The sequence below is a fragment of the Somniosus microcephalus genome, chromosome 14 (assembly GCF_052327205.1).
Source record: "Somniosus microcephalus isolate GS21.2 chromosome 14, FLI_Smic_1.0, whole genome shotgun sequence".
NCBI lineage: Eukaryota > Metazoa > Chordata > Chondrichthyes > Squaliformes > Somniosidae > Somniosus > Somniosus microcephalus.
Window position 1 is genome coordinate 107,856,392 of NC_141000.1, and position 24,125 is coordinate 107,880,516.

At 44.3% G+C, this 24,125-nt stretch overlaps 1 protein-coding gene and 1 long non-coding RNA gene across 2 annotated transcripts in view; one reads left to right on the forward strand and one right to left on the reverse strand.

The window, feature by feature from the left end:
• LOC147107814 (single-minded homolog 2-like) overlaps positions 1–24,125 on the forward strand; it is an 88,891-nt gene that overhangs the window by 27,056 nt on the left and 37,710 nt on the right. Inside the window, exons 4-5 of the mRNA XM_086007143.1 lie at positions 4,445–4,553; positions 21,210–21,295. Coding sequence (XP_085863269.1) covers positions 4,445–4,553; positions 21,210–21,295 — 195 coding nt within the window. The remainder of the gene's footprint in view (positions 1–4,444; positions 4,554–21,209; positions 21,296–24,125) is intronic.
• Positions 1,678–3,788, reverse strand: LOC147107815 (uncharacterized). The gene is made up of 2 exons (XR_015080927.1): positions 3,700–3,788; positions 1,678–3,604 (listed from the first exon to the last, which is right to left on the reverse strand). It is a non-coding gene; the product is annotated as an uncharacterized LOC147107815 (long non-coding RNA).

Genomic DNA, 24,125 nt, shown 5'->3' on the forward strand with positions numbered 1-24,125 from the left:
CAAGAACAGACAATGCTGGGAACACTCAGCAGGTCAGGCAGCAAGGTGGAGAGAGAAACGTTTCAGGTCGATGACCCTTCGTCAGAACTGGAAAAAGTTGGAGAAATAACAGATTTTTAAGCAAAGGGAGGAGGGGAGGAAAGAAAATTGTGTAGAGCCTTGTTCAGACCCCATCTGGAGTATTGCATTCAGTTTTGGGTACTGCACCTCAGAAGGATATACTGGCCTTGGAGGGGATAGAGAGCAGATTTGCCAGAATAATACTGGGGTTTAGGGGGTTAAATTATCAGGACAGGTTGCATATACTTGGCTTGTAGTCCCTTCAGTATAGAAGATTGAGGAGTGATCTGACCCAAGTGTTAAAACTGGAAAAGGATTTGATAGGGTAGATACTGAGAAACTATTTCCTCTGGTGTCAGAATCAAGAACAAATCCTCAAATTAGAGCTCAGCCCTCCAGGAGAAAAAAAATCAGGAAGCACTTTTCACACAAAGGGTAGTAGGCTTCTGGAACTCTTCCCCCAAAATGCTGTGGATGCTAGGACAATTGGAGCATCCAAGACGGAGATAGATAGACCTTTGTTAGGTAAGGGTACTGTATCTAGGGATTATGGAGCAAGGGCAGGTCAATGGAGTTGAGGTACAGATCAGTCATGATCTAATTAAGTGGCGGAGCAGGCTCGAGAGGCTGAATGGCCCATTCCTGTTCCTAATATATTTTTATTAAGAAATTTAGGCGAACAGCTTGAGCACATTGTGCAGCGCACCACCAAGTTTGAATTAAAAATAGCAGTGATGAGAAAAAAACATCAAAGCGGGCTGATCAGAAGAGAGCAGGCTTGTGTTTTAAAGCATATATATTGTAGGAAAGAAAGACTGAGGTGGGTGAGCAGGGTGACAGTTTTGGGGTCCTAAGAAAGAATGAATTGGACTAGGAGTAGTGAGAGGAGTCTTAATTTAAACCCAGCGAGAACACAACAAGGAAGAAAAGTGTCTAGGATAAAGTATTTGGAGCTAGGAGACATGTTCAGAGGAACATGTTTAAGCTAATTTTTAAAATAAATGAAAATAATTGCACATAGGGCAGTGCTATATGCTGGGGCTGTTTTTTGAATATGGCTGAGCAGAATGGATTCTATCTTCATGTCTCTATCACCTGTGGTCACCCTATTTCACAGGCAATGCATGGTGCAGTGACTGGTGGGATAAGCTCACTGCTGTGTCCATCACTTCCAATATGGCCCTTGGTGGAGGAAGAAGGCAGGACTGGCTAGAGTGGTGCATCAATTCCCTAATTATCTAAATAGAAAACAAATAATGCATCATTCAGATCACTACAATGACCCTGTCACCATCACTGTGTCTGCTGGGCATGCGCCCTCCCCACGACAGAAAGATTGGTGCCGGGTCCAATTGGAGTTTGCAAACAGTAACTGTCAATACACACACACGCTCAGCCCCAGGCCTAGGATGGTATGTTTTTACTCAACTGCCAGAGAAAACGAAGTGTTCAGCAACCAGAACTGGATGCACCATGCACATTCCCACACAAATAATATACGTGATGTAAAAGATAGCACCCTCAATCATAGTTACATTTCTAAAACATAAAATTAAGGAATGCAGCTCGTTTCAGCTGCCATTTAAAAACACCTTTGAAAAAAATGAAGCCACTTCAAAATATTTAACACTTTATACATTTGGAAGAGGATGTTGAGTTATGACTTATTTTTAGGAATACATTTGAACTTCTTAAAATTACAAAATTGCTCATGATTGAAACTCTCAAGAATATTTTCAATCACAATCCAGGTTCATCTGTTTTAAATGGTCAATTTTAATAGGAAATGTCCAAGGTGCCCTAATGCAACACATTTGAGCAATGGTCAGAATCTAAACCCAGGGGTCCACCTTTCTGCTGCCACTTTTTGCACTATAGTAACCTGTCAAACACTAACGTATTGTTATTTGAAAGCAAACTTTATCAGTTAGCTGGCAGAGACAATTCTAGGCGTTATAATAGGCTTTGAGAATTAAGATACCTGTATGTTGTTCCTCCATTTCAAGCATAAGTTAGTGAGCACATTCGGAGACTTTTCTTATAATGATGCATGTCCAGAGCACAAAGCATTTACTGCTTTAGAAATCTCACTCAGAAGGAGCAAATAATGACTCTATTGGGAAATAGAAATATTGTACTGCTGCAGTAGGGATGTTCCTTTGAGGTTGTGATTGAGGCACATTGTTGAGTACAATTCCATTTCCCATTGCTACACCTTGATGAACACAAAATTCACCAACATTATAGTGTAACAGCGGACACTTATATAGCACCTTTCATGTAGAAAAACGTCCCAAGGCTTTTCATAGGAGTGTAATCAGACAAAGACTGACACCGAGCCGAAGATGATATTAGGAGAGATCACTAAAAGCTTGGTCAAAGACGTGGGTTTTAAAGAGGGTTTTGAAGGAGGAGGAGAGGAGAGACTTAGGGAGGCAATTCCTGAGCTTAGGGCCTAGACTGCTGTAGGCAGGGCCACCAATGTGAGAACAGAGTTCTCAGAGGGTTGTCAGGTTGGTGAAGGTTACACAGGCAGGGAAGGGCAAGACCATGAAAGGATTTCAACACAAGGATGAGAACTTTAAATTTGAGATGCTGGGGGATTGGGAGCCAATGTAGTCAGCGAGCTCAGGGGTAATGAATAAATGGGATTTGGTGCAGCATAGGACACGGGAAGCAGAGTTTTGGATGAGCTGAAGTTTATGGAGGATGGTAGGCTAGCCAGGACAGCATTGGAATAGTCATCGCTGGAGGTGGCAAATGCATGGATGAGAGTTTTGGCAGCAGATGAGCTAAGCCAGGTGCGGAGATGTGCGATGTTGCAGAGGTGGAAATATGCAGTCTTTATGATATACACTAAGTGGATAATGTAAATTGTTTTTTGATTAGTTCCTGGGATATTTTGAGCCTATTGTAAAAGAATGGCACATTAAATGTATCCATAGTGTGAGGCATGTTATATGCAAGACTTTCAGGGGGTAATGTTGTAAGGCTGTGTTCCCAACAGACTCATTCGCTGGTAGCGGCAAACCTCTTCCTTATTTTGTCAGGTATGAGAAAACTAGGTGATTGCATTGACCCAAATGGCAACCTCCCACTATTAGACAATGGGAGAAAAATCATGAGCAGTTTTTAATTATAATTTACTTATACTATTGATTGCAATATCAGTTTTAAAATGTGGTAATGAACACGATAAACTGACTGGTAAATGTGTATAACAGGGATGCTGTTCAATCTTACAATCATGATTGTGTATTTTGACCATTAATTAGATCACCTCCTTTGCCATTATTTATATTTGTAAACAAACTAGTTATCTCAGCAATTTAAAATATATGTGACAGACTTAGCTGAACTGAATATAACATGCTGTTTCTATAAATTGTCGAAACATCTATGCAAGGTGAGGGTTTGATGGACTGAATGGCCTTATCTCATTCTGTTCTTTCTTATGCATTGCTCTGTAACTGCTTTGCGGTCTTCGGCAGGTCCAAACTGATTGTGAAGTCAGCAGTTCTGTGTGTCCACTGGTTGAAATGATCTAACAAAAAAAAGGCTAGGCTGTTGGATCTAGTGACCTTTATCTATTCATTTAAAATTCCTTATTTTGAAATACCCTCTATTTGATATTCCAACCTTCAATCTAGTCAGCTCCTGACCATCTTCTCATATCTTCAGAAGAGGGACTGCAATTGTGCCCAGTATTGCACTGATCCTGCCTAGATGTAAAACGGTTTGTTATTTTAAAACACAAGATACATCCAATCTTCATCAAAGGGTCCAAGTTAATTTCCCCAGTTAGTAAATATGCTTGGTGGAACTGACTGAACGATCATCGGTCCCAATCCCAGACTTGCTGAATTAGCCGATTTCAGCTACTGCAGCAGCTGGTGTACTACAATCGGCTTCGGTGCCGCTGGGCTAGGGACAAGTGAAAAAAAGATTGCGACAGGGGAGGACTAAGCTTTCCTTGTGGGGCCTGAAGAAGCAATCCTGCTCCTCCTGGCCCCACATGGAAAGTGAAGAAAAAATTTAACTGACCTTTTTTCGGCCTCTTCTGCCCCTGATCCACCCCTGCTGGGATGGCCTGCGAGAAACTCGCTGCTACTTCCCCACCGAGGCTGCCTAGTAAAAATGGCAGCCGGTCCCGATATGTTCAAAAGGACCCCGTCAGCTTTGGGTGGGTGGCCTTGCCACCTGCTCAACCGAGCAGGTTAAAATCAGGCCGGCCCCAGGGCGGGCAAGTGACCTGGGCGATTTTAACTGCCGATCCGCCCGGCTTCCATTTTTATTTTATAAACAAAGCAGGTAGGCTGGTCGACATCACATGCAATGTCTTGATATACACGTTTTATAAGGTCTGACGTGTTTTCGTTACCAGGTGGAGCTAACTGGGAACAGCATTTATGAGTATATTCATCCCTCCGATCACGACGAGATGACAGCGGTCCTCGCAGCTCACCAGCCTCTCCATCCTCATCTACTGCAAGGTGATTGACACACTATAAACTGCATTTAATTATAATCAGTAACCTAAACAGGTTAGTGTTCAACATACAGTTTTCAGCTGCTCACATAATTCTGGCCAATTTAGCCAAGACTTTTTGTAAATGCTGCTAAAAAGAGAGAAATCAAAGAAGCTACAGCCAGAGATTAGCAAAAGCTCCGTGTTCCTCTTTTACTACCATATTCAAACTTTTACCAGGACCTGTTACTTGCTGAACTTTGATCCATCATCGTGAAACTCCGTAGGCCCGCTTTTTACAGCAATATGGAAAATGTTAATCAAGTTTCCTTCAGGGGTCTTACTTGTCAAAGTAAATCACCTTGGTTCAATCAGTAGCACTCTTGCCTCTGAGTCAGAAAGTTGTGACTTCAAGCCTACTTCAAGACTTGAGTATATGATCTAGGCAGACACTCCAGTGTAATACTGAGGAAGTGCTGCCTTATTAGACTTGCTGCCTTGTGGTTGCAATGGTAAACAAAGGTTGATTCAGACAGATGTTAAAGATCTTGTGGTACTATTCAAAGCAGAGCAGCGTGTTCTCTTTGTGGTCTGGTCAAGATTTTTCCCTCAACCACGGATCAACTGGTCATTGTTGTTTGTAGGAATTTGCTGTGTGCCAAATGGTAGCTGTGTTTGCAGACATAACAACAGCCACTTCACTTCAAAGTAATTAATTGTACATGAAGGGTTTTGGGACATTTGAGAGACATAATAAGATGCTATATAAATGCAAATCTTTCCTCTCACAGATATACGCAGATTGTGTGCTACAGTATTTCAGGCATTTGTAAGCTGAGAAAATTTTCACTGTTAAAAATGAATGATATGGCAAGGCAGAACTTGGCCAGCATATTCATGTACCGCACTTCAGAGCGGTAGAACATTCTTTCAACTCTAGTCTGGGGCCGAGGTTCAAATCCTGCCCAGACTGACGGTACACAGTCTACTCTCTCTCGACAGCTGCAAGGTGAAACGATTTGAATAGTCTTGACCCAGTTTTATGGGATGAGAGTCCACTGCCCATGACTTAGCACCAGTTGGCACCAAAATCGGTCATTTTACTGTGCTGCGAATGATGTACGAGCCTGCAAACTTTTTATTTCTTGGTGATTTGGTTTTTTAATGTGCTCATGAACCAAAGGAGGCACAGCCAAGAAACCGAGAAACATTATGCCAACCAGGAAGCTTTCTGCATCAACCTGCACTTGACCTGACCTGGGAGTGCCTGATGCTGATAGTGAGCCTCAAGAGTGGGAGAACATTTCATCCTCTAGCACTGAGATGCCTCACATTAATGAGCATCCTGCTCTTCTGAATAATTAGAGCTAGGCCATAGAAGAGGGAAATCAGGAAGCACTTTTTCCACACAAAGTCTAGTAGAAAATCTGGAATGCTCACCCCCAAAAAGGCTGTGGGTGCTGGGACAAATGGAGCTTTCAAGACCGAGATCGATAGATTTTTGTTGGGCAAGGGTACCAAGGGATATGGAACTAATGCGGGTAAATGAAGTTCAGGTGCAGATGAGCCATGGTCTATTTAAATGGTGGAGCAGGCTCGAGGGGCTGAATGGCCTACTCCGGTTCCCATGTTCTGAAGAAGTGCAAACCTGAGGGCTGATTTGGCAGAGAGAAAAAAAACAGAAAATCGCAACCACATAGTGTTCACTTGAAATGATAGCCAGAGGAATGAAGCAAGTATCTCAACCACCAGCTTTTAATTCATGTTCACCAGGGGTGGCGGCACAGTGGTATACAGTCAGGAAGGAGTGGCCCTGGGAGTCCTCAACATTGACACTGGACCCCATGAAGTCGCATGGCTTCAGGTCAAGCATGGGCAAGGAAACCTCCTGCCGATTACCACCTACCGCCCTCCCTCAGCTGATGAATGACTGTGCGGTGGTCACTGCTACCAGTGCTATCATGGACAGATGCATCTGCGACAGGTAGACTGGCGAGTATGAGGTCAAGTAGGTTTTTCCCCCCGTGTTGGTTTCCTCACCACCTGTCGCAGGCCCAGACTGGCAGTTATGTTCTTCAGGGCTCGGCCAGCTCGGTCAGTAGTTGGCAGAGAGAAAGAAAATAGGAATGAAAATCGCAAACACATAGGCCCCGATTTTCGGCTTGTGTGGGAAATGGTCGGATTTACCCGAATGTGGGGTTTCTGACACACATAAAAAAGTGTCAGCCAGCCCCACGCAATTTTCCCTCAATTGGCCAATTAATTCCCAGCATGTGGGAAGCCTTGCTAATTGTCTAAATCGAGTCAGAAATCCCCACAGTATGATGTCATCATTCGTGGTGCTTTCATGGTCCATGGCAAGCACTGCATCCTCTGAAAGCTTCCAAATGAACCATACAGGATGGCATAAGGAGCCTGCAGCAGCTGTGGCCAGTGCCAGACCCCGAGCTGCCTTCAAATTCGACGAGGCTTCACTGCAGGCATTATTGGATGGGGTTAGGGCCCACAGGGAGGTCCTCTTCCCTAGGTCAGGGAAGAAGAGGCCTCCCACAGAGACCAATGCTGCATGGATGCAGGTGTCAGCAGATGCCAACTCGCTGGGAGTCACCAGAGGAACCTTGGCATTACATCTCTAACTCCTTCCTTTACTCCCCCACAGTACCATCCAGAGCCCCCGTCCTCACTGTGGAGGAGGAAGAGGCTGTGCAGCCAGACTCCTCAGAGGAAGCTCCAACCTCTGAGGGTGCAGCGTCAGTGGAAGTAAGCGCACCCAGCACCAGCGCAGACACTCACACCTCGGGGGGACCTTTGGGACATAGAGTAGTGTTGTCACCTGGTGTTTCACAGCTGACAAATAAGCCTCAGCAGATTCTGGAGCCAGGGACAGCAGTGGAGAGTCCTCGTCGGAGGGCGCAGGGCTCTGCCAGCTCAGCTCAGCTGCGCTGCATCTCGACCCTCTGCCTCTGGGTCCATCCGCAAGAGAAGAGGTGATGGATCTCCATGCACAGATGCAGGCGTCTCTGGCAGGTTTTGTCTCCAGGGTTGCTGCGAGTGTGGAGCGAATGGAGGAGTCCATAGCGACCATGAGCAGAGCCTTTGTGGAGTCATTGGTGCATGAACACAGCACCATGGAAAGGTTGGCAACCTCCATGGAGGAGATAAGTCGCCAGGGTAGGGAAAACATGGTGAGTGCTCATAAGAGAATGACATCTCTTGAGGAGCGTTGGCCATCTGTTGAACAGAGAAACCAGATCTTCATGGAAGTCCTTCTGAGTAGGACTGCCAGTGCAGAAACGGGTCCCACTGGCCCCCTAAAGCGCAGCAAGGTGCTCTCAAGCCACTTCCAAGCGCTGGCCCCTTCTGGCCTGTGCAGCTTCAGGTGAGTGAGCAGCAGCCTGGTGCTCCTGGTAATCATCCTGCTGTTCCTGGTTCTGCTGCTGCCACCTCTGCTGTTGGAGATCCTCTAATGCCAGGAAGGGAAGGTGCCAAAGGTCCCCCATGCTTCTAGCAGATGCCTCGGTTGAGGAGGTCCTGAGTTAGGGTGGTGAGAGGGGCTTCCCAGGAGCTCACACTGAAGAAGTGTGTGAGGCTCCAACTTTCTGCAGCTGCTCCTAAGGCTTCAAATAGTTCCCCCAAGCCTTGATCAACAAGGTCCTGCAGCCTGCAAATGCTGCCTCTTTAAATCTCTTCAGCCCTCAGCGACCTGCTGCTGCAAGCAAGCAAGCCAGCTGTTTTCACGCCAGCTCTCAGCAGCGGGGTTCTCCGCAGGTGGGTTTCAGGTGGGGAAAGCCCCAAAGTCGCAACGGCATGGGAAAATCCACTTCAACAAGCAGATAATTGCTTGTTAGTGCTCCGACGAGCAGTTCCGCCAGCGGCGGGCGGGACTGAAGCGGGGCGCGTGAAAACGGCAGTCCGAAAGTCGGACGGGGCGGGGAATCAGGCGGGGGGGTCCCGACCCGCCTTTTCCGCGATTTTCGGACCACGGCCGCATGAAAAGCCGCCCGACAGCTGCCCGAAAATCGGGGCCATAGTGTTTCGCTTGAAATGATAGCCAGAGGAATGCATTGGAAGAAGCACTTCTTCCATGTTGAACACCACTTAGAAGAAGCACAGAGTAGCAAGGGCATAGAATGTACTCTGGGTGGGGGACTTCAATGTCCATCACCAAGAGTGGCTTAGTAGCACCACTACTGATCGAGCTGGCCGAGTCCTGAAGGACAAAACTGCCAGTCTGGGCCTGCGACAGGTGGTGAGAGAACCAACACGAGGGAAAAACCTACTTGATCTCATCCTCACCAATCTACCTGTCACAGATGCATCTGTCCATGATAACATTGGTAGCAGTGACCACCGCACAGTCATTGTGGAGACGAAGTCCCGTCTTCACACTGAGAACACCCTCTGTTGTGTTGTGTGGCACTATCAGCATGCTAAATAGGATAGATTAAGAACAGATTTAGCAGCTCAAAACTGGGCATCCATGAGGCGCTGTGGGGCATCAGCAGCAGCAACACAGTTGTATTCCACCACAATCTGTAACCTCATGGCCCGGCATATCCCTCACTCTACCATTACCATCAAGCCAGGGGACCAATCCTGGTTCAATGAGTATAGAAGAGCACGCCAGGAGCACCTAAAAATGCAGTGCCAGCCTGGGGAAGCTGCAACACAGGACTACATGCATGCTAAAAAGTGGAAGCAGCATGCTATAGACATGGCTAAGCGATCCCACAATCAACGGATCAGATCAAAGCTCTGCAGTCCTACCACATCCAGTCATGAATGGTGGTGGACCATTAAACAACTAACGGGAGGAGGCGGCTCCATGAATATCCCCATCGTCAATGATGGTGGAGCCCAGCATGCGAGTGTAAAAGACAAGGCTGAAGTGTTTGCAACCATCTTCAGCCAGGAGTGCCGAGTGGATGATCCCTATCGGCCTCCTCCCGAGGTCCTCCCCACCACCACAGAAGCCAGTCTTCAGCCAATTCGATTCACTCCACATGATAGTAAGAAACGGCTGAGCGTACTAGATACAGCAAAGGCTATGGGCCCCAACAATATCTCGGCTGTCATGCTGAAGACTTGTGCTCCAGAACTAGCCGCGCCTCTAGCCAAGCTGTTACAGTACAGCTACAACACTGGTATCTATCCTACAATGTGGAAAACTGCCCAGGTATGTCCTGTCCACAAAAAACAGGACAAATCCAATCCAGCCAATTACAGCTCCATCAGTCTACTCTCAATCAGCAAAGTGATAGCACTGTCGATGACACCTTTCATCAAGCAGCACTTACTCACCAATAGCCTGCTCACTGATGCCCAGTTTGCGTTCCGCCAGGACCACTCAGCTCCAGATCTCATTACAGCCTTGGCCCAAACATGGACAAAAGAGCTGAATTCCAGAGGTGAGGTGAGGTGCCTTGACATCAAGGCAGCATTTGACCGAGTGTGGCATCAAGGAGTCCTAGTAAAACTGAAGTCAATGGGAATCAGGGGGAAAAATCTCCAATGGCTGGAGTCATACCTAGCACAAAGGAAGATGGTTGTGGTGGTTGGAAGTCAATCGTCACAGCCCCAGGACATCGCTGCAGGAGTTCCTCAGGGCAGTGTCCTAGGCTCAACCATCTTCAGTTGCTTCATCAATGACCTTCCCTCCTTCATAAGGTCAGAAGTGGGGATGTTCGCTGATAACTGAACACTGTTCAATTCCATTCGCAACTCCTCAGATAATTAAGCAGTCCATGCCCGCATGCAGCAAGACCTTTAGGCTTGGGCTGATAAGCGGCAGGTAACATTCGCGCCACACAAGTGCCAGGCAATGACTATCTCCAAAAAGCGAGTGTCTAACCACTGCCCCTTGACATTCAGCAGCATTACCATCACCGAATCCCCCACCATCAATATCCTGGGGGTCAACATTGACCAGAAACTTAACTGGACCAGCCACATAAATACTTTGGCAACAAGAGCAGGTCAGAGGCTGGGTATTCTGCAGCAAGTGTCTCACTTCCTGACTCCCCAAAGCCTTTCCACCATCTACAAGGCACAAGTCAGGAGTGTGATGGAATATTCTCCATTTGCCTGGATGAGTGCAGCTCCAACAACACTCAAGAAGCTCGACACCATCCAAGACAAAGCAGCCCGCTTGATTGGCACCCTATCCACCACCTTAAACATCCACTCCCGCCACCATCAGCGTCCCGTGGCTGCAGTGTGTACCATCTACAAGATGCACTGCAGCAACACGCCAAGGCTTCTTTGGCAGCACCTCCCAAACCAGTGACCTCTTCCACCTAGAAGGACAAGGGCAGCAGGCGCATGGGAACACCCCCACCTGCAAGTTCCCCTCCAAGTCACACACCATCCTGACTTGGAAGTATATCGCCGTTCCTTCATCGTCACTGGGTCAAAATCCTGGAACTCCCTACCTAACAGCATTGTGGGAGTACCTTCACCACATGGACTGCAGCAGTTCAAGAAGGCAGCTCACCACCACTTTCTCAAGGGCAACTAGGGATGGGCAATAAATGCTGGCCTTGCCAGCGACGCCCACATCCCATGAACGAATAAAAAACTTATTTTTGAACCAATATATTTTAGGAATCGACAGTCTCATCTTAATCCTATATTTGTCTGTTTCTGAATATTTTTGCAAAGGCACTGATGACATCATTTAAGGGAACTAATTTAGACATGTTATAGGCTCCTACATTGAGAGAGTTACGCAGCTTGCAATACAAACTGCTGAAGCTGCCTGTTGTAATATTGGTGTCTACTAGTGACAATCCTTCTCCCATCCACTGCCAACCACTGTAGCTCCATTACATCATCAGGACTCGCAGTTTAAACAAATATTTCTTCATGTAAAAGCAAAAAAGAGAGATTGAAAGAGAACAACTGCCGATAGAACCCGAATGAAGCATTCCACCTATTACCTTAACCTGCCTTTTCTCTTTTAGATGCTGATTCAGCTGCCCAGCATTTTCTCTTTTCATAGTTCAAAAAAATATATACTTTTCCCTTTTTCAAATTTTCCAGCCCTCTGTCCATGTCACGCATCAGTCTCTGGCCAAGTGAGCTGGCAATCAACTGGTTCTCAGATCTCTGCCAATGCCAGTCTAACCAACTGGCTGTGAGCAGACATACAAGAGCAGCCCAGAGAAAGTAGCAGTCTGGTTTCTGCATTACACTTTTAACCCCAGTATTAAAAGACACTTCTAATTTTTCGTCCTCTTGTTCATTGGGGCCTGGAGTTAATGGATATGCTGCTCCCTGTGTGAGGTAGGCAAAAAAAGACAACCGGGCCACTCCAGATTACATTTTCTTTATCTAGCAGCAATTTATAAAGTAACATTAATTAATGCCGCCACAACTAAACTTGGAACTTGAAAAATAATTGCTACTTACATTCATCCATCCTCCAATAATCATAAGAATTGCTCACATAACTCAGCGATTTAAAATTTTAAATTAGATTCAGAAAATTACACTTTTGTGCAAGTCACTAAATAGGAGGACTAAGTAGCCCGACTGGCTATTAATTAGAACAGCTTTGACCTCTGTCTGACATCAGACATAACACTGAATCAAACTACTTTCAGTGCACATTCTTTCAAAAGTATAAACAACTTTGCAAATAGATTTGACATGGGTGAACTTTTTTTTTCTGGTACAAGTAAAATATATGAATGGCATCTTAGCTTATCGGGTGAGAAATCTTTCACAAGCCTCGTCACAATTTGCCATGCACTTCAATTTGATGTCATCAGCATATTCCCATGTCCATCTAATTTCTACATATAGTAAATATAAGAGCATCCTCAACACAGACACCTGCAGAATTGTGCTCACCACACATTTCCAATCCAAGAAAATCTACATAAAAATCCTTATCTATCCGCTCCGTTTTTTCCTTGAAGAATTCTATAAGGTTGGCCAAGCACGACTGGCCTTTTATAAATCTGTACTAACTGGCCTGGATTAGCTCATGTTGCTGTCCTGTTAGTTAACCAATGACTGAAGCAAGACCAACTGGCTTATAATTTCCTGGCTTATTCCGGTGTCCTTTTTTGAAGAGGGTTGTCAGATTTGTCACTCTCTAGTCTTCTGGAATAATTTTCCTTCCCTAGATTCCCTCAGGATCCTTGAATATCAAGTCCTAATGATTTGTCTACCTTAAATGGTACTCCAAGAGTACGATTTCTCCTTGAATAATAATCTCTACTAACAGTTCTACAATCCCAATATCCACTTCCTCTGTGAAAACTGAGGAAAGTACTTACTTATCATGCATGTCATTCCCTCATTCTCCAAGCTTGTCTCCTTCATCTATTAGTGGCCCTACCTTACTTTGTCCATATTCTTACTGCTGATGTGCCTATAAAATACCTTTTTATTGCAGTATGTGGTTCTACAAACTTTCTCTCTTATTCCTTCTCATCTTTTCTAATCTCCCTTTCTTTAGCTTTCTTATATACTCTTGTGTTTGCCCTGTTTTTTTTATGATCTGCTCAGCATTGGAATCCTAGTTGATTTTTTTTTCTCATTCCCTAGTCTAATGGTCCAGTGCTGCCATCAACTAACTCAGTACAGACCAGTAGTGAAATCTGGGGCCTTTTAATCTCTATGGTTTAATAGTACATCACACAGCACCTGGTGAAGGTGTGTGTGTGGTAATAAGTGTCAGCTTGTGAAAAACATTGTAGGAGCAAGACTGATGAGTACTGCGTATTCATAGCGCACAGAGAACACCTCAGATGTGCATTCAGGCAAGTTGGTCTGATCAAAAAAAATGCATGATCATTGCACATAAATATAAACCCTGATTTTTTTAATCCTCTGGATTGGAACAGCAGCACAGTTCAAGCCAAAGTTACTTAGTCATTTCACACATTACAATTCAGGTCATGGTGTTCCTTACATTTGCAGTAGTGGTTAGGTGAGGTACTAGTCAGATTCCTACTCAGCAGCCAGCACAGGTCTTGTTGTTCCTGATTCTAACCCAGCAGTGACTTTTATTTTTTTCTCTCACTTAGTTCCTTCAGACGAAGGGAAGGATACTTGTGGAAATGGGTGAGAGGGAGAGAGAGAAAAGGAGAATTGGGTCAAGTTGACCTGGGCACTTGAGTAACAAGACGCCAATTGGATTCTAAACAGGAAAAATGCCAAAAACAGTTAACACATTTGGTCAGTGAATAGAGTCAATCTCCAGCACCTGTTCCTTCTCCCTTTTTTTGGTGCCAATTGGAACCAATCAAATTAACAAGTGTCCCCTTTAAAGGGGGCACAAACAATAAACATCTGTTCCTTCTCATTCCAGTATTTTAATTTTGGTACATTAATGTGGGCCTAATTTAAAGTTTTTACTGCTGCCCCATCGCTCACCATAAAAACAGTTGAGTTAAACAAGCCCTCGTGAAATTTGCTGTTTAATGTAGATGTGGCTTTAAAACTAAGCAGTATTTTAGCAGAGGGAAAACAAGATGACCAAAGAGATTAAACATACCTTGTCTTACTGTTGTATTGAAACATTAAAATAGTAGCTTTGTGGCGGTTTTGGCACAATACTAAGCAACAAACCCATATAAGCTGCAACTAGTGGTAAGTTGGATAACTTTTTTTTAAAAAGGAGGGTGACGACTGATGTGCAAGAGACCAATCCAAGGTTGGATTGGAACCGGGGCTATTCAGGAGTAGGGACTCTCAGATAAACTTAAAGAAAGACTTGCATTTATATAGCTACTTTCAGGACATCCCAAAGCGCTTTACAGACAGTGAAGTATTTTTGCAGTCTAGTCACTGTTATAATGTAGGAAACACAGCAGCCAATTTGTGCACAGCAAGGTCCCACAAACAGCATATGATAATGACCAAATAAACAGTTTTTAGTGATGTCGATTGAAGGATAAATATTGGACACCGGGGATAACTCCCCTGCTCTTCTTCGAAATAGTGCCATGGGATCTTTAAGGTCCACCTGGGAGAACAGACGGAGCCTCGATTTAAGGTCTCAGCTGAAGGACGGCACCGCCGACAGTGCAGCACCCCCTCAGCACTGCACTGAAGTGTCGGCCTAGATTTATGTACTCAAGTCTCTGGAGTGGGACTTGAACCCACAACCTTCTGGCTCAGTGGCGAGAATGCTACCAACTGAGCAACAGGCACAGTTCACACAAAAACAGATGTCTCCTGTCCCCAGTAAAGCAAAAGGATTGAGTTGTATTGCTCCCTGCAAGTTGGTGCCTATGCATGAGAGGAGCACTGGAAAAAGATTTTCATAGTGCATCTGCAACTTGGCACAATTTATGTAATACAGAATATAGATGGACACCATTTTTATATGAATGAGCCAAGTAACCAGACCATAAGTTATTTGGGTCAGGGACACATTGTATGAAATCATATAGAATGTACAGCATAGAAATGGGCCATTTGGCCCAACTGGTCCATGCTGGTGTTTATGCTCCACACAAGCCTACTTCGTCTAACCCTATCTGCATAGCCTTCTACTCCTTTCTTCCTCGTATACTTATCTAGCTTCCCCTTAAGGGCATCAATCCTGTTTTCCTCAAATCATGTACAGCATAAGTTTGTCTTATTAATGCTTTGCTTATATTATGTAGGCATTTATCGTCTTGCAAACTTAAGAAAAATCCTATTTATATAACTAACTTTTGACAAAAAAATCCAAAGCATGAACTTTGTGCAATAAAATTGTAAGCCCAATTATAAAGGACAAGCTCACTGGACATACAAAGTAAATCATCCTCCTTATGTGTTGAAGAGAAATCCAACTTTGTAACACAGCATTTATTTTCCACTGCCAAGTTGCCATTGCTACTCCTTTGTGTAGTGTTTTATTATTTATTTATTCATTCATGGGATGTGGGCATCACTGGCAAGGCCAGCATTTATTGCCCATCCATAATTGTCCTTGAGCCACCTTATACAACTGAGTGACTTGCTGGGCCATTTCAGAGGGCAGTTAAGAGTCAACTACATTGTACTTGGGGAACAATGATATCACTGTGATCTACTTTTACAAGAATTCTGGCTCACAAAAGTATATAATAATAATAGCAACTATTTAGTTATCAACCAGACATTTTTGGAACAAACTATCACCAATGATGCTGTTGTTATTTTTCCCAGAATACTTTGCATGAATAAGAGCAATGACACCTTCCCAATGGTGGAAAAGTGCAATATTACTAGTTAAATTACTTCAGAGCATACTAGTAATAATTGCAGAACATTAAAATAAATTATGTTTGCATTAAAAAGGGGTGTGGATCTCCTTCAACTGGAAAATAATGCTGTGAAAAATTGGTATCTAGCGGGTATTATCTGATGTATCCAGAGCAACTTTCTCACTAAGCTGCGCGGCGGTCTGGTGATCCCTCGCAGGCAGCTCACTGGCTTTTAAATGGAAGAAACCACACATGCACGGGAATTTGAATGGGCCGTGCAGCCAGGTAAAGGGACCGCACACGGAAAAAGAAATTAGAGCGAAAATCAATGGGGTAGATTTTCAACTTGCCACCGGAAATGAAAATCAGACGGTTTCTATAACCGGTGGTAGACCCACAATGCCAGTCTTACGCCTAGGCGGCGAGTTGAAAATCTGCTCCAAGGTACAAACAGAAAGTGCTGGGAAAACACAGCAGGTTCATCAGTACCTAAAAAGAGAAACGACAAGTTAAGATTATGACACAATTATTAATATGTATGCTGATAGCTAACATTTATATCTTCTACATTTGTACATAAGAAAGAGCTTCATTAAAAAAAGTTCAGCTCTGCTTTGGCCTAGTGAGTGACAGCACTGTCCACTGTAGTAATTAGAAAGAAAGAAAGACTTGCATTTATATACGTAGCGCCTTTCACAACCAGTGGACGTCCCAAAGTGCTTTACAGCCAATTAAGTACATTTTGAAGTGTAGTGACTGTTGTAATGTAGGAAACGTGGCAGCCAATTTGCACACAGCAAGCTCCCACAAACAGCCATGTGATAATGACCAGATAATCTGTTTTTGTTATGTTGATTGAGGGATAAATATTGGCCAGGACACCAGGGATAACTCCCCTGCTCTTCTTTGAAATAGTGTCATAGGATCTTTTATGTCCGCCTGAGAGGGCAGACGGGGCCTCGGTTTAACGTCTCATCTGAAAGACGGCACCTCCGACAGTGCAACACTCCCTCAGCACCGCACTGGAGTGTCAGCCTAGATTTTTGTACTCTCATCCCTGGAGTGGGATTTGAACCCACAACCTTCTGACTCAGAGGCGAGTGTGCTACCAACTGACACACAAAATTGAAGGCTTTCGGGGGCTGATTGCCAGCCTGTGTGGAGTGGGCAGCAGTTGGAAACTTTTATATTTGGCGACAATTCTCCTGGGCTGGGCAGATGAAAAAAAATCCGCCAGGGTTCCCATTCCACGAATTCCTGCTGGAACTGCAATTGCCTGGACTTCAGGCAAGAACAGGATGAAGCTCGACTGAGGTGGCCTCCCTGGTTTAATGACCTGCTGGCATTTTCGCATGAAAAATAATCTCCTGGCCGAGATGCTGGAGAGCTGCCGGTATTGATGAAACTGCAGCCCCAGCACAAATCGGGAGAGAAGAGGGGAAAAAAACGGTTCAGTTATGCACAAAATAACAACAACCTCTTAGCTCTGTGCAATTCCAAGCTCTCGAACTGCTGTTGTATCTGGCAGAAGCCCTGACTACTGAGGCTGTCATTATTCAATGCAGCTCAGTAGTGCCAGCCAGGTTGAACAGGGTGTACTAATTTCCTCTTTATAAAAAAAAACTCCTCAGAAGTCTACTACACATGCCCAGACACATACATGCTGCATTGTGTGCACATTTATACATTGGCTTGTCGGACATTTCATCTGCTTATGCTACATTGGAGCCAGTGCTGCTGCCAGAACATTATCTTGGTTATATTTCAGTGAAAGCAACAGTCAGGGGCATAGTTTGGATTCAGTGCCTATAAATTGGGACTTTTGATTTTCTTGCCATATTTATGATCACTGAGGCATGAAATGTGTAGCTCAACACAAGGGAACAATAAACTGTGATCAGTTTTGAAGCTGGTATAGAACATCGTATTGTGTTTATGCAGATAGCCACCCGATGGCATTTTATAACAGTGATTTTGTTGCAAGATTCTTTGCTGAGGTAAACACTTTGTGCTAATAGTTCAGTCACACCAACTCCAGGTAACTAAAATCCAACACTGTTACCTGGGGGACAGACACAATCTGAAAACCGATGAATAAAATGGTTATTATTGGGATTGAAAAGTGTTTGTGCAAATGTTCTTTGTTTGGTGGGATATTCAAAATCCCAAGTCCCAATCACCTTTTTCCGGTATATAAGAGGACCTATTTGGTCTGAATTGGGAGTTAGTTTGAAAATCTCAGGAAAGGAACCAATTAGTTTGAAATTCTTGAAAGAGAGAAAAGAAAAAACATTTTGATTTTCCAGGAAACAGCTTAGATAAATTAGACTCCCACAGTCACAAGAAATTCAAAGTAAAGAAACACTGTTTATTTAAACGTTATTTATCAAGGGTTAGATCAGTTCATAGAGTTGGAATCCTTTTAGGAACATAGGAATTAGATTAGGCCATTCAGCCCCTCAAACCTGTTCTGTCATTCTATTAGATCATGGCCGATCTGTACCTTAACTCCATTTACCTGCCTTTGCTCAATATCCCTTGATACCCTTTATCTAACAAAAATCTATTGATCTCAGTCTCCAACATTTCAATTCACCCAGCAGCCACAGGCCTAGAAATTGAGTTGGCGCCGCACCAGGGCTTTAGCGCCGGAAATTTAGCGCCGGCGCTAAGTCCCCCTGCGCGCGCCAAAAATTCAGTAGCGCCGCGCCCAGACGGCTGCCGGCGCTACTGGAGGGTGTCAGCGCCTCGCAATGGGCGCTGACTGCCGCATTGCGGCGCTAATCCGCCGCTGCGGCACCCGATGCGGTGCGGCAGGCTGGGGAAGTGCAGGCCTCCTCCTTCCGTTAAGGAGGAGCTGCCTGCACCCGACCGCTGGCCATTGATCTGTGGAGAAAAATGAGCCCGGCACCTCAGAGAAGTGCCGGGCTCGCGGCCCACACGCATTTGTGCCGCGGGGGGGTGTTGGAGGAGTCTGGGGAGGGAGGTGCGGGCAGGCGGCCGCCGGGAAAGCGGCCGGCTGCCGCGCGGCCTTAATGCGCCGGCGCTAAGACCTGTAGCGAACTTTTGAAAAATCGTTGGTTGCGGCTGCCACGGGCGAGGCGGCCGCAACTCAATTTCGGCGTTCAGGCGCGTTGCCACGGCAACCGGGACGCTGCGCACACCGATGACGTCATCGGTGCCGGCGCAGTGCAACCGGCTAACGCCGATGGCAGCGCCCAAGTGAATTTCTCAATCGGCTGTACTTGCGGCGCTGGGCCCTCTAGCGCCTCAAAATGGGCGCTAACCCCACTCAATTTCTAGGCCACAGTCTTTTATGAGAGTCCCAGATTTACATTATCTGGCCTATCTCTCATTTTAAGATTATGCCCCTTGTACTGGATTCCCCCACCAGAAAAAAATGTTTATTTTATATTTACCCTATTAAATCCTTTTATAATTTTAAACCCCCCAGCCTTCTAAACTCAAAGGAAAACAAGCCAAGTTTATGCAACCTGTCTTCATAATTTAACCATATTATTAGTACTCAAGGAGCGAGGTGGACGGATGCCCATTATAAATATATAACTATATTATATGAATGTCAATTTATTTGCTTCTACATTTTTAGTTGTTTGGTATTTTAACTTAAAATGTGATGCTGTACCACTCTCAAAGACCGAAGAAAGAGCTTATGGAGGAACAGGATAAGTAGCTGAAAGCAATTACCAGACAGGGTTTCCTATTTGTTTCTCAGGCTTGTTCCTGTAATCATTATCTATATCTCAAGGCAAGGATAGACACTGTCAAAAGTGTGGCAATTTGGATCAAGAGGGTGATCTAAGATACGGCAGCTGAAATTGTCTAGAGCAAGAAAGTTAGAAAATACCCCAAAACAACAGAAAGGTTTGAAATATAATTTCACCAGCTATCTGGATCATTATTAGATCGACTGACTTGGACATAAGTAACCCATTTTATCAGTACAAAATTGCAACAATTTTGCATGTGTGTTTTGTGCTTTGTTATCGTAAAATGGGATTGGGAAAGTGTTCAGAAAGCTCCAATTAAAATACTTTAACAGCTACTTCACAGTCTTTGACCCGGCTACCGACCATAGAGCACATATACCAGAAACGCTGTCTACGGAGGTCACGGTCGATCATCAAAGACCCTACCCACCCCAGCCACAGTCTGTTCGCCCTCCTACCATCTGGGAGACGCTACAGATGCATTCGCACCCGTATGACCAGATTTAGGAACAGCTTCTTTCCCAGGGCTGTCATCCTACTGAACTCCACAAATAAACTCTAAAGCCTGCACATCTGCCAATGCACTTTATTATGGTCATATTTATGTTAATATACTACAAGCCAAATGTATGTTGAATGTTTAAATGTCTTAATCCAAATGTACACTCTTGGGAGCCGCAAGCCTATATTTCGTTGTACTGCACTTGTGCACTAACAATGACAATAAAAGTTGATTTGATTTGATTGATTTTTGATTTGAGCACAACACTCACAAAATTGTTTCCAAATCATGTCAGTGATCATATTGGTCTAACCCACCCCTTCCTTAAATTCCTACAAATAAAATCTAACACATTAAAATATATAAAATATATAAAAAATTAAATTATTCAAAAAACAACGCACGCATAAAACTTACTTCCAACAACTTTCTCCCCTCTTCCACCAAGATGCACCTTGTCAGGTCTCTGAAAATGCTCAGCTCTGGGTACGATCTCCCCCACTTTACCCACTTCTACCGTTCACTGTAATGGCCTCACAATAAAATGACAAGTTGTCCATACGCATCAGTCCTCTTCCCACCCACCACGTACAATGCCCAGCACCCACCGCATTCCCACCCTTCCCCACGTACAATGCCCAGCACCCACCGCATTCCCAGCCTTCACCACGTACAATGCCCAGCACCTACCGCATTCCCACCCTTCACCACCTACAATGCCCAGCACCCACCGCATTCCCACCCTTCACCACGACATGTGCCCATCCTATTACCCGCCAGCATGGATTCCTAAACCCCCCAGCTACATACTGATCGATCGCGTTCTAACATTTTAATTTTAAATATATATAATCTATTTATAGATATATACAGGTCAGTTAGAACCCAGTAAATCAGAGTGTGTTTTACAATATCAAAAAATGTGCCCAAGTGTTACTCCTAAAATTGTTATATACTGGAATGTAATCCCTGAGCAACACAGGTCTGTATATCTTGTACAATGACATTTTTCTTATACATATTTCAAGAAGAAGGCCCACCACCACTTCTCAGGACAACTAAGGATGGGCAATAAATCTGGCCATGCCAGCATCGCCCACATCCCAAGAACAAATAATAATAAATATTATATTAAAACACACTATGATTTTTTTTTACTGGGTTACAATAGTCTTACATCTTGTACAATAACATACCATGATTTCTTAGGTTACCAAAGTCCTGGTATAATAATATTGTTTGATGTTCCTTTTCAGAATATGAAATTGAGCGCTCCTTCTTTCTACGCATGAAATGTGTTCTGGCCAAAAGAAATGCAGGTTTGACTTGTGGTGGTTACAAGGTAAGAAAATGAAAATAGTCATTGAAAGAAGAACACACAAACAAATATATAAAAATACTGGCATCAAAACCTCTCAGACTAATCTATAATTACATGATTCTTCCTTTGGGAGATCTCCCACTGGTCGGATGATTGAGATGACTTTATTGCACTCTTGTGCTGAAACACCAGTGGGGGGAAAAAATCTTATTTCAAGAAATAAAGTAACACCACATTAGCTTTACTTAATGTTTTCAAGCTACTAACACAACTTGCAGTTATAGAACACCTTTAATGTAGTAAAACATCCCAAGGCACTTTCATAGGAGCGTTATCAAACAAAATTTGACACCGAGCCACATGAGGAGATATTGGGGCAGAGGTAGGTTTTAAGGAGCATCTTAAAGGTAAAGAGAGGTAAAGATGTGAAGAGTTTTAGGGAGGGAATTCCAGAGCTTAGGGCCTAGGCAGTTGAAGGCATGGCCACAATACAAAATCAACAATATTCATTAAAATTAATTTATTGTTCAGTTGAATTCTAAGTATTTTAAATATCATGGTCAGTGATGTAATCTGATAAATATCTCCATTTTCTACCCTGATGGCTCAGTGGGTGAATGCACCACTTGGTTTGGTCTGGAGTCAATACAGGCCAGAAAGGCCCAGGTTTAATTCTCTGCTCTGTATGTTGTTAGCTGACTACAGTGAGCCTGAGTGCTATCTGGGTTACAAAAGATCAGGCATGGTTCCTGTTCCTTGTTACTCTCCTGCTGGAACGTAAGTGTGTGTGTGGACAGGATTGTGCTTGGCTGTGAGGGCCCTCCAGTCAAATAACCTGCTGGCAGTCACTGTCTGGGTAACACGTGAAGAATTGCCACATTGGTAAAGTAGGACTGCTGGCACCTGCGGGGCTATATGCCAGCAAGAGTTTTATTCTTCAGAAGAAAAGGAAAAATATTTCTCCCCTAACCAACTATAAATCATTTATGGCTTTGTCACTCATGAATTATCAGGTCAGCTTCACGCATGGAAACAAATTGACCCTACATGTGTTTGATGTCCCCAGTCTTCCCTCAGTCAGCAGTCTTGACACTGATGTTGAAAAACTCTGCTTTGCCTTTTGGCTAAATTTTGGGTTTGCCGCAAAAATCACTGCACAAATGAAGCTGTATTACAACACCGAGTTAGTGTGAATACAGATGAGCATAACACAGGAATGCATGGAATGGGAGAAGGCCATTCAGCCATCAACCCAATTCCTTTCATAGACCATATACAATCTTTTTTATGCACATTGGCCCCGATTTTCCCCGAGCTGTCGGGCGGGGTTTCAGGTGTGTGGGGGGGGGGGGAAATCACGAATTTGGGGGTCCCGACACCATCCCACCCAAAACCCCGCCCCACGCAACTTTCAGGGGCGGCGGGTACCTGCCCCGCACTGGGACCCGCTGAAACCAGGCGGGAAGGGATTAGTGCCAATTAACTGCCTGTGAACAGGTAGTTAACAGGCAGTTTTTAGCCTAATCCCTATTTTGAGGGGTTTCGTGTGGGATTCCCAACGGCTCCAAACCACGCCAGGTTGAGCAGGCGGGCCGTTGGGTTGAAGGAGTTGGAGGGGTCGGGATGTCGGTGCTCAGGTGAGTGATGGGTGCATGAGTGCAAAGGTTTGGTGTGTCTAAAGTGTGTAAAGAACTTTTACTTACCTGTACTTACCTTCACAGCCTTCCTTCTTGTAGCCGTTGGGAACGCATCACTCAGCCGGAACTTAAAGCTGAACGGCTGCGATCTGTGAAAAGTGACAGCCTTCAGCTTTGAGTGCTGCTGAGAGTTCTAACTGAGTCTGTACAGAAGGACTCGTGTTAGAATTCAGACTGTCAGTGTTTGGCAGCTTCAAACAGCTGTGAAACGCTGATATTTCATCTGTCACGAAATCTTGACAGATGAAATTGCAGTCTGTGACGTCACCTGTTGCCAGGTGGCCCTTAATTGGCCAAGGGAAAATCGCGCGGATTGGCCGGACGTCGATGTAGGCGGGTCAAAAACCTGAAAGCTGAAGTCCCGCCTTCTTCCCGACAGCTTCGGGAAAATCTACCCCATTATCCTTCCTGACACTGATTTTATCTGTATCAATGGAAGTTAATGGCAAATGGTGACACAGTGACCACTACAAAAAAAACAATTGGAGCTTGCGCCACTGTCTGCAAGAACGATAGATCAACCTTCGTGCAAATAAACTAAGAGGAGCAGTTCTACCATTATTGACCGTATCAATACAGCTGGAATGTGCTACAGGGCACAACAGAATATCCATTTCATACTCACATTGGAAATGATTATGAAGCATTTTTCATAAATATGTTTAATAAAGAAGATAAGTGGTATTTGTAACAGTCAATAAAACTAATCCAAAGTTCACAGCTTATTAAATCACATGGCTCAATCACAGGAATCTGCCGATTGCCACTGCTATGACATTCCTGCAAGTAAAAAAATAAAAATCATAACATTTCTATATATTATATGGAATAACAAACTATGGATTTTCAATAACAAGTGAGAGTTGTACTTGAGTTTTGCTTTTGTGGTTTATAATTTCATCTCCATCCTTTGAGGTGGACTTCAATAGAAAGGAAAATGGGGGGTGGGGTTTATAACGGACAACGGACCTGATATTGCCCATTTTACATCATCACCCAAAGTTAAAATTACTTCCCTTGTCTCTTATTGGCTTGGAAATCACTGTGTGCTATCCAGTATGTATGTGTCATGCAGATTTCAGCTGCAGATGAGATCAGTAACTGCAGCATGCAAAGCACAGCTGCAAGACCAAGTTATACTGTGGGCTGCACCT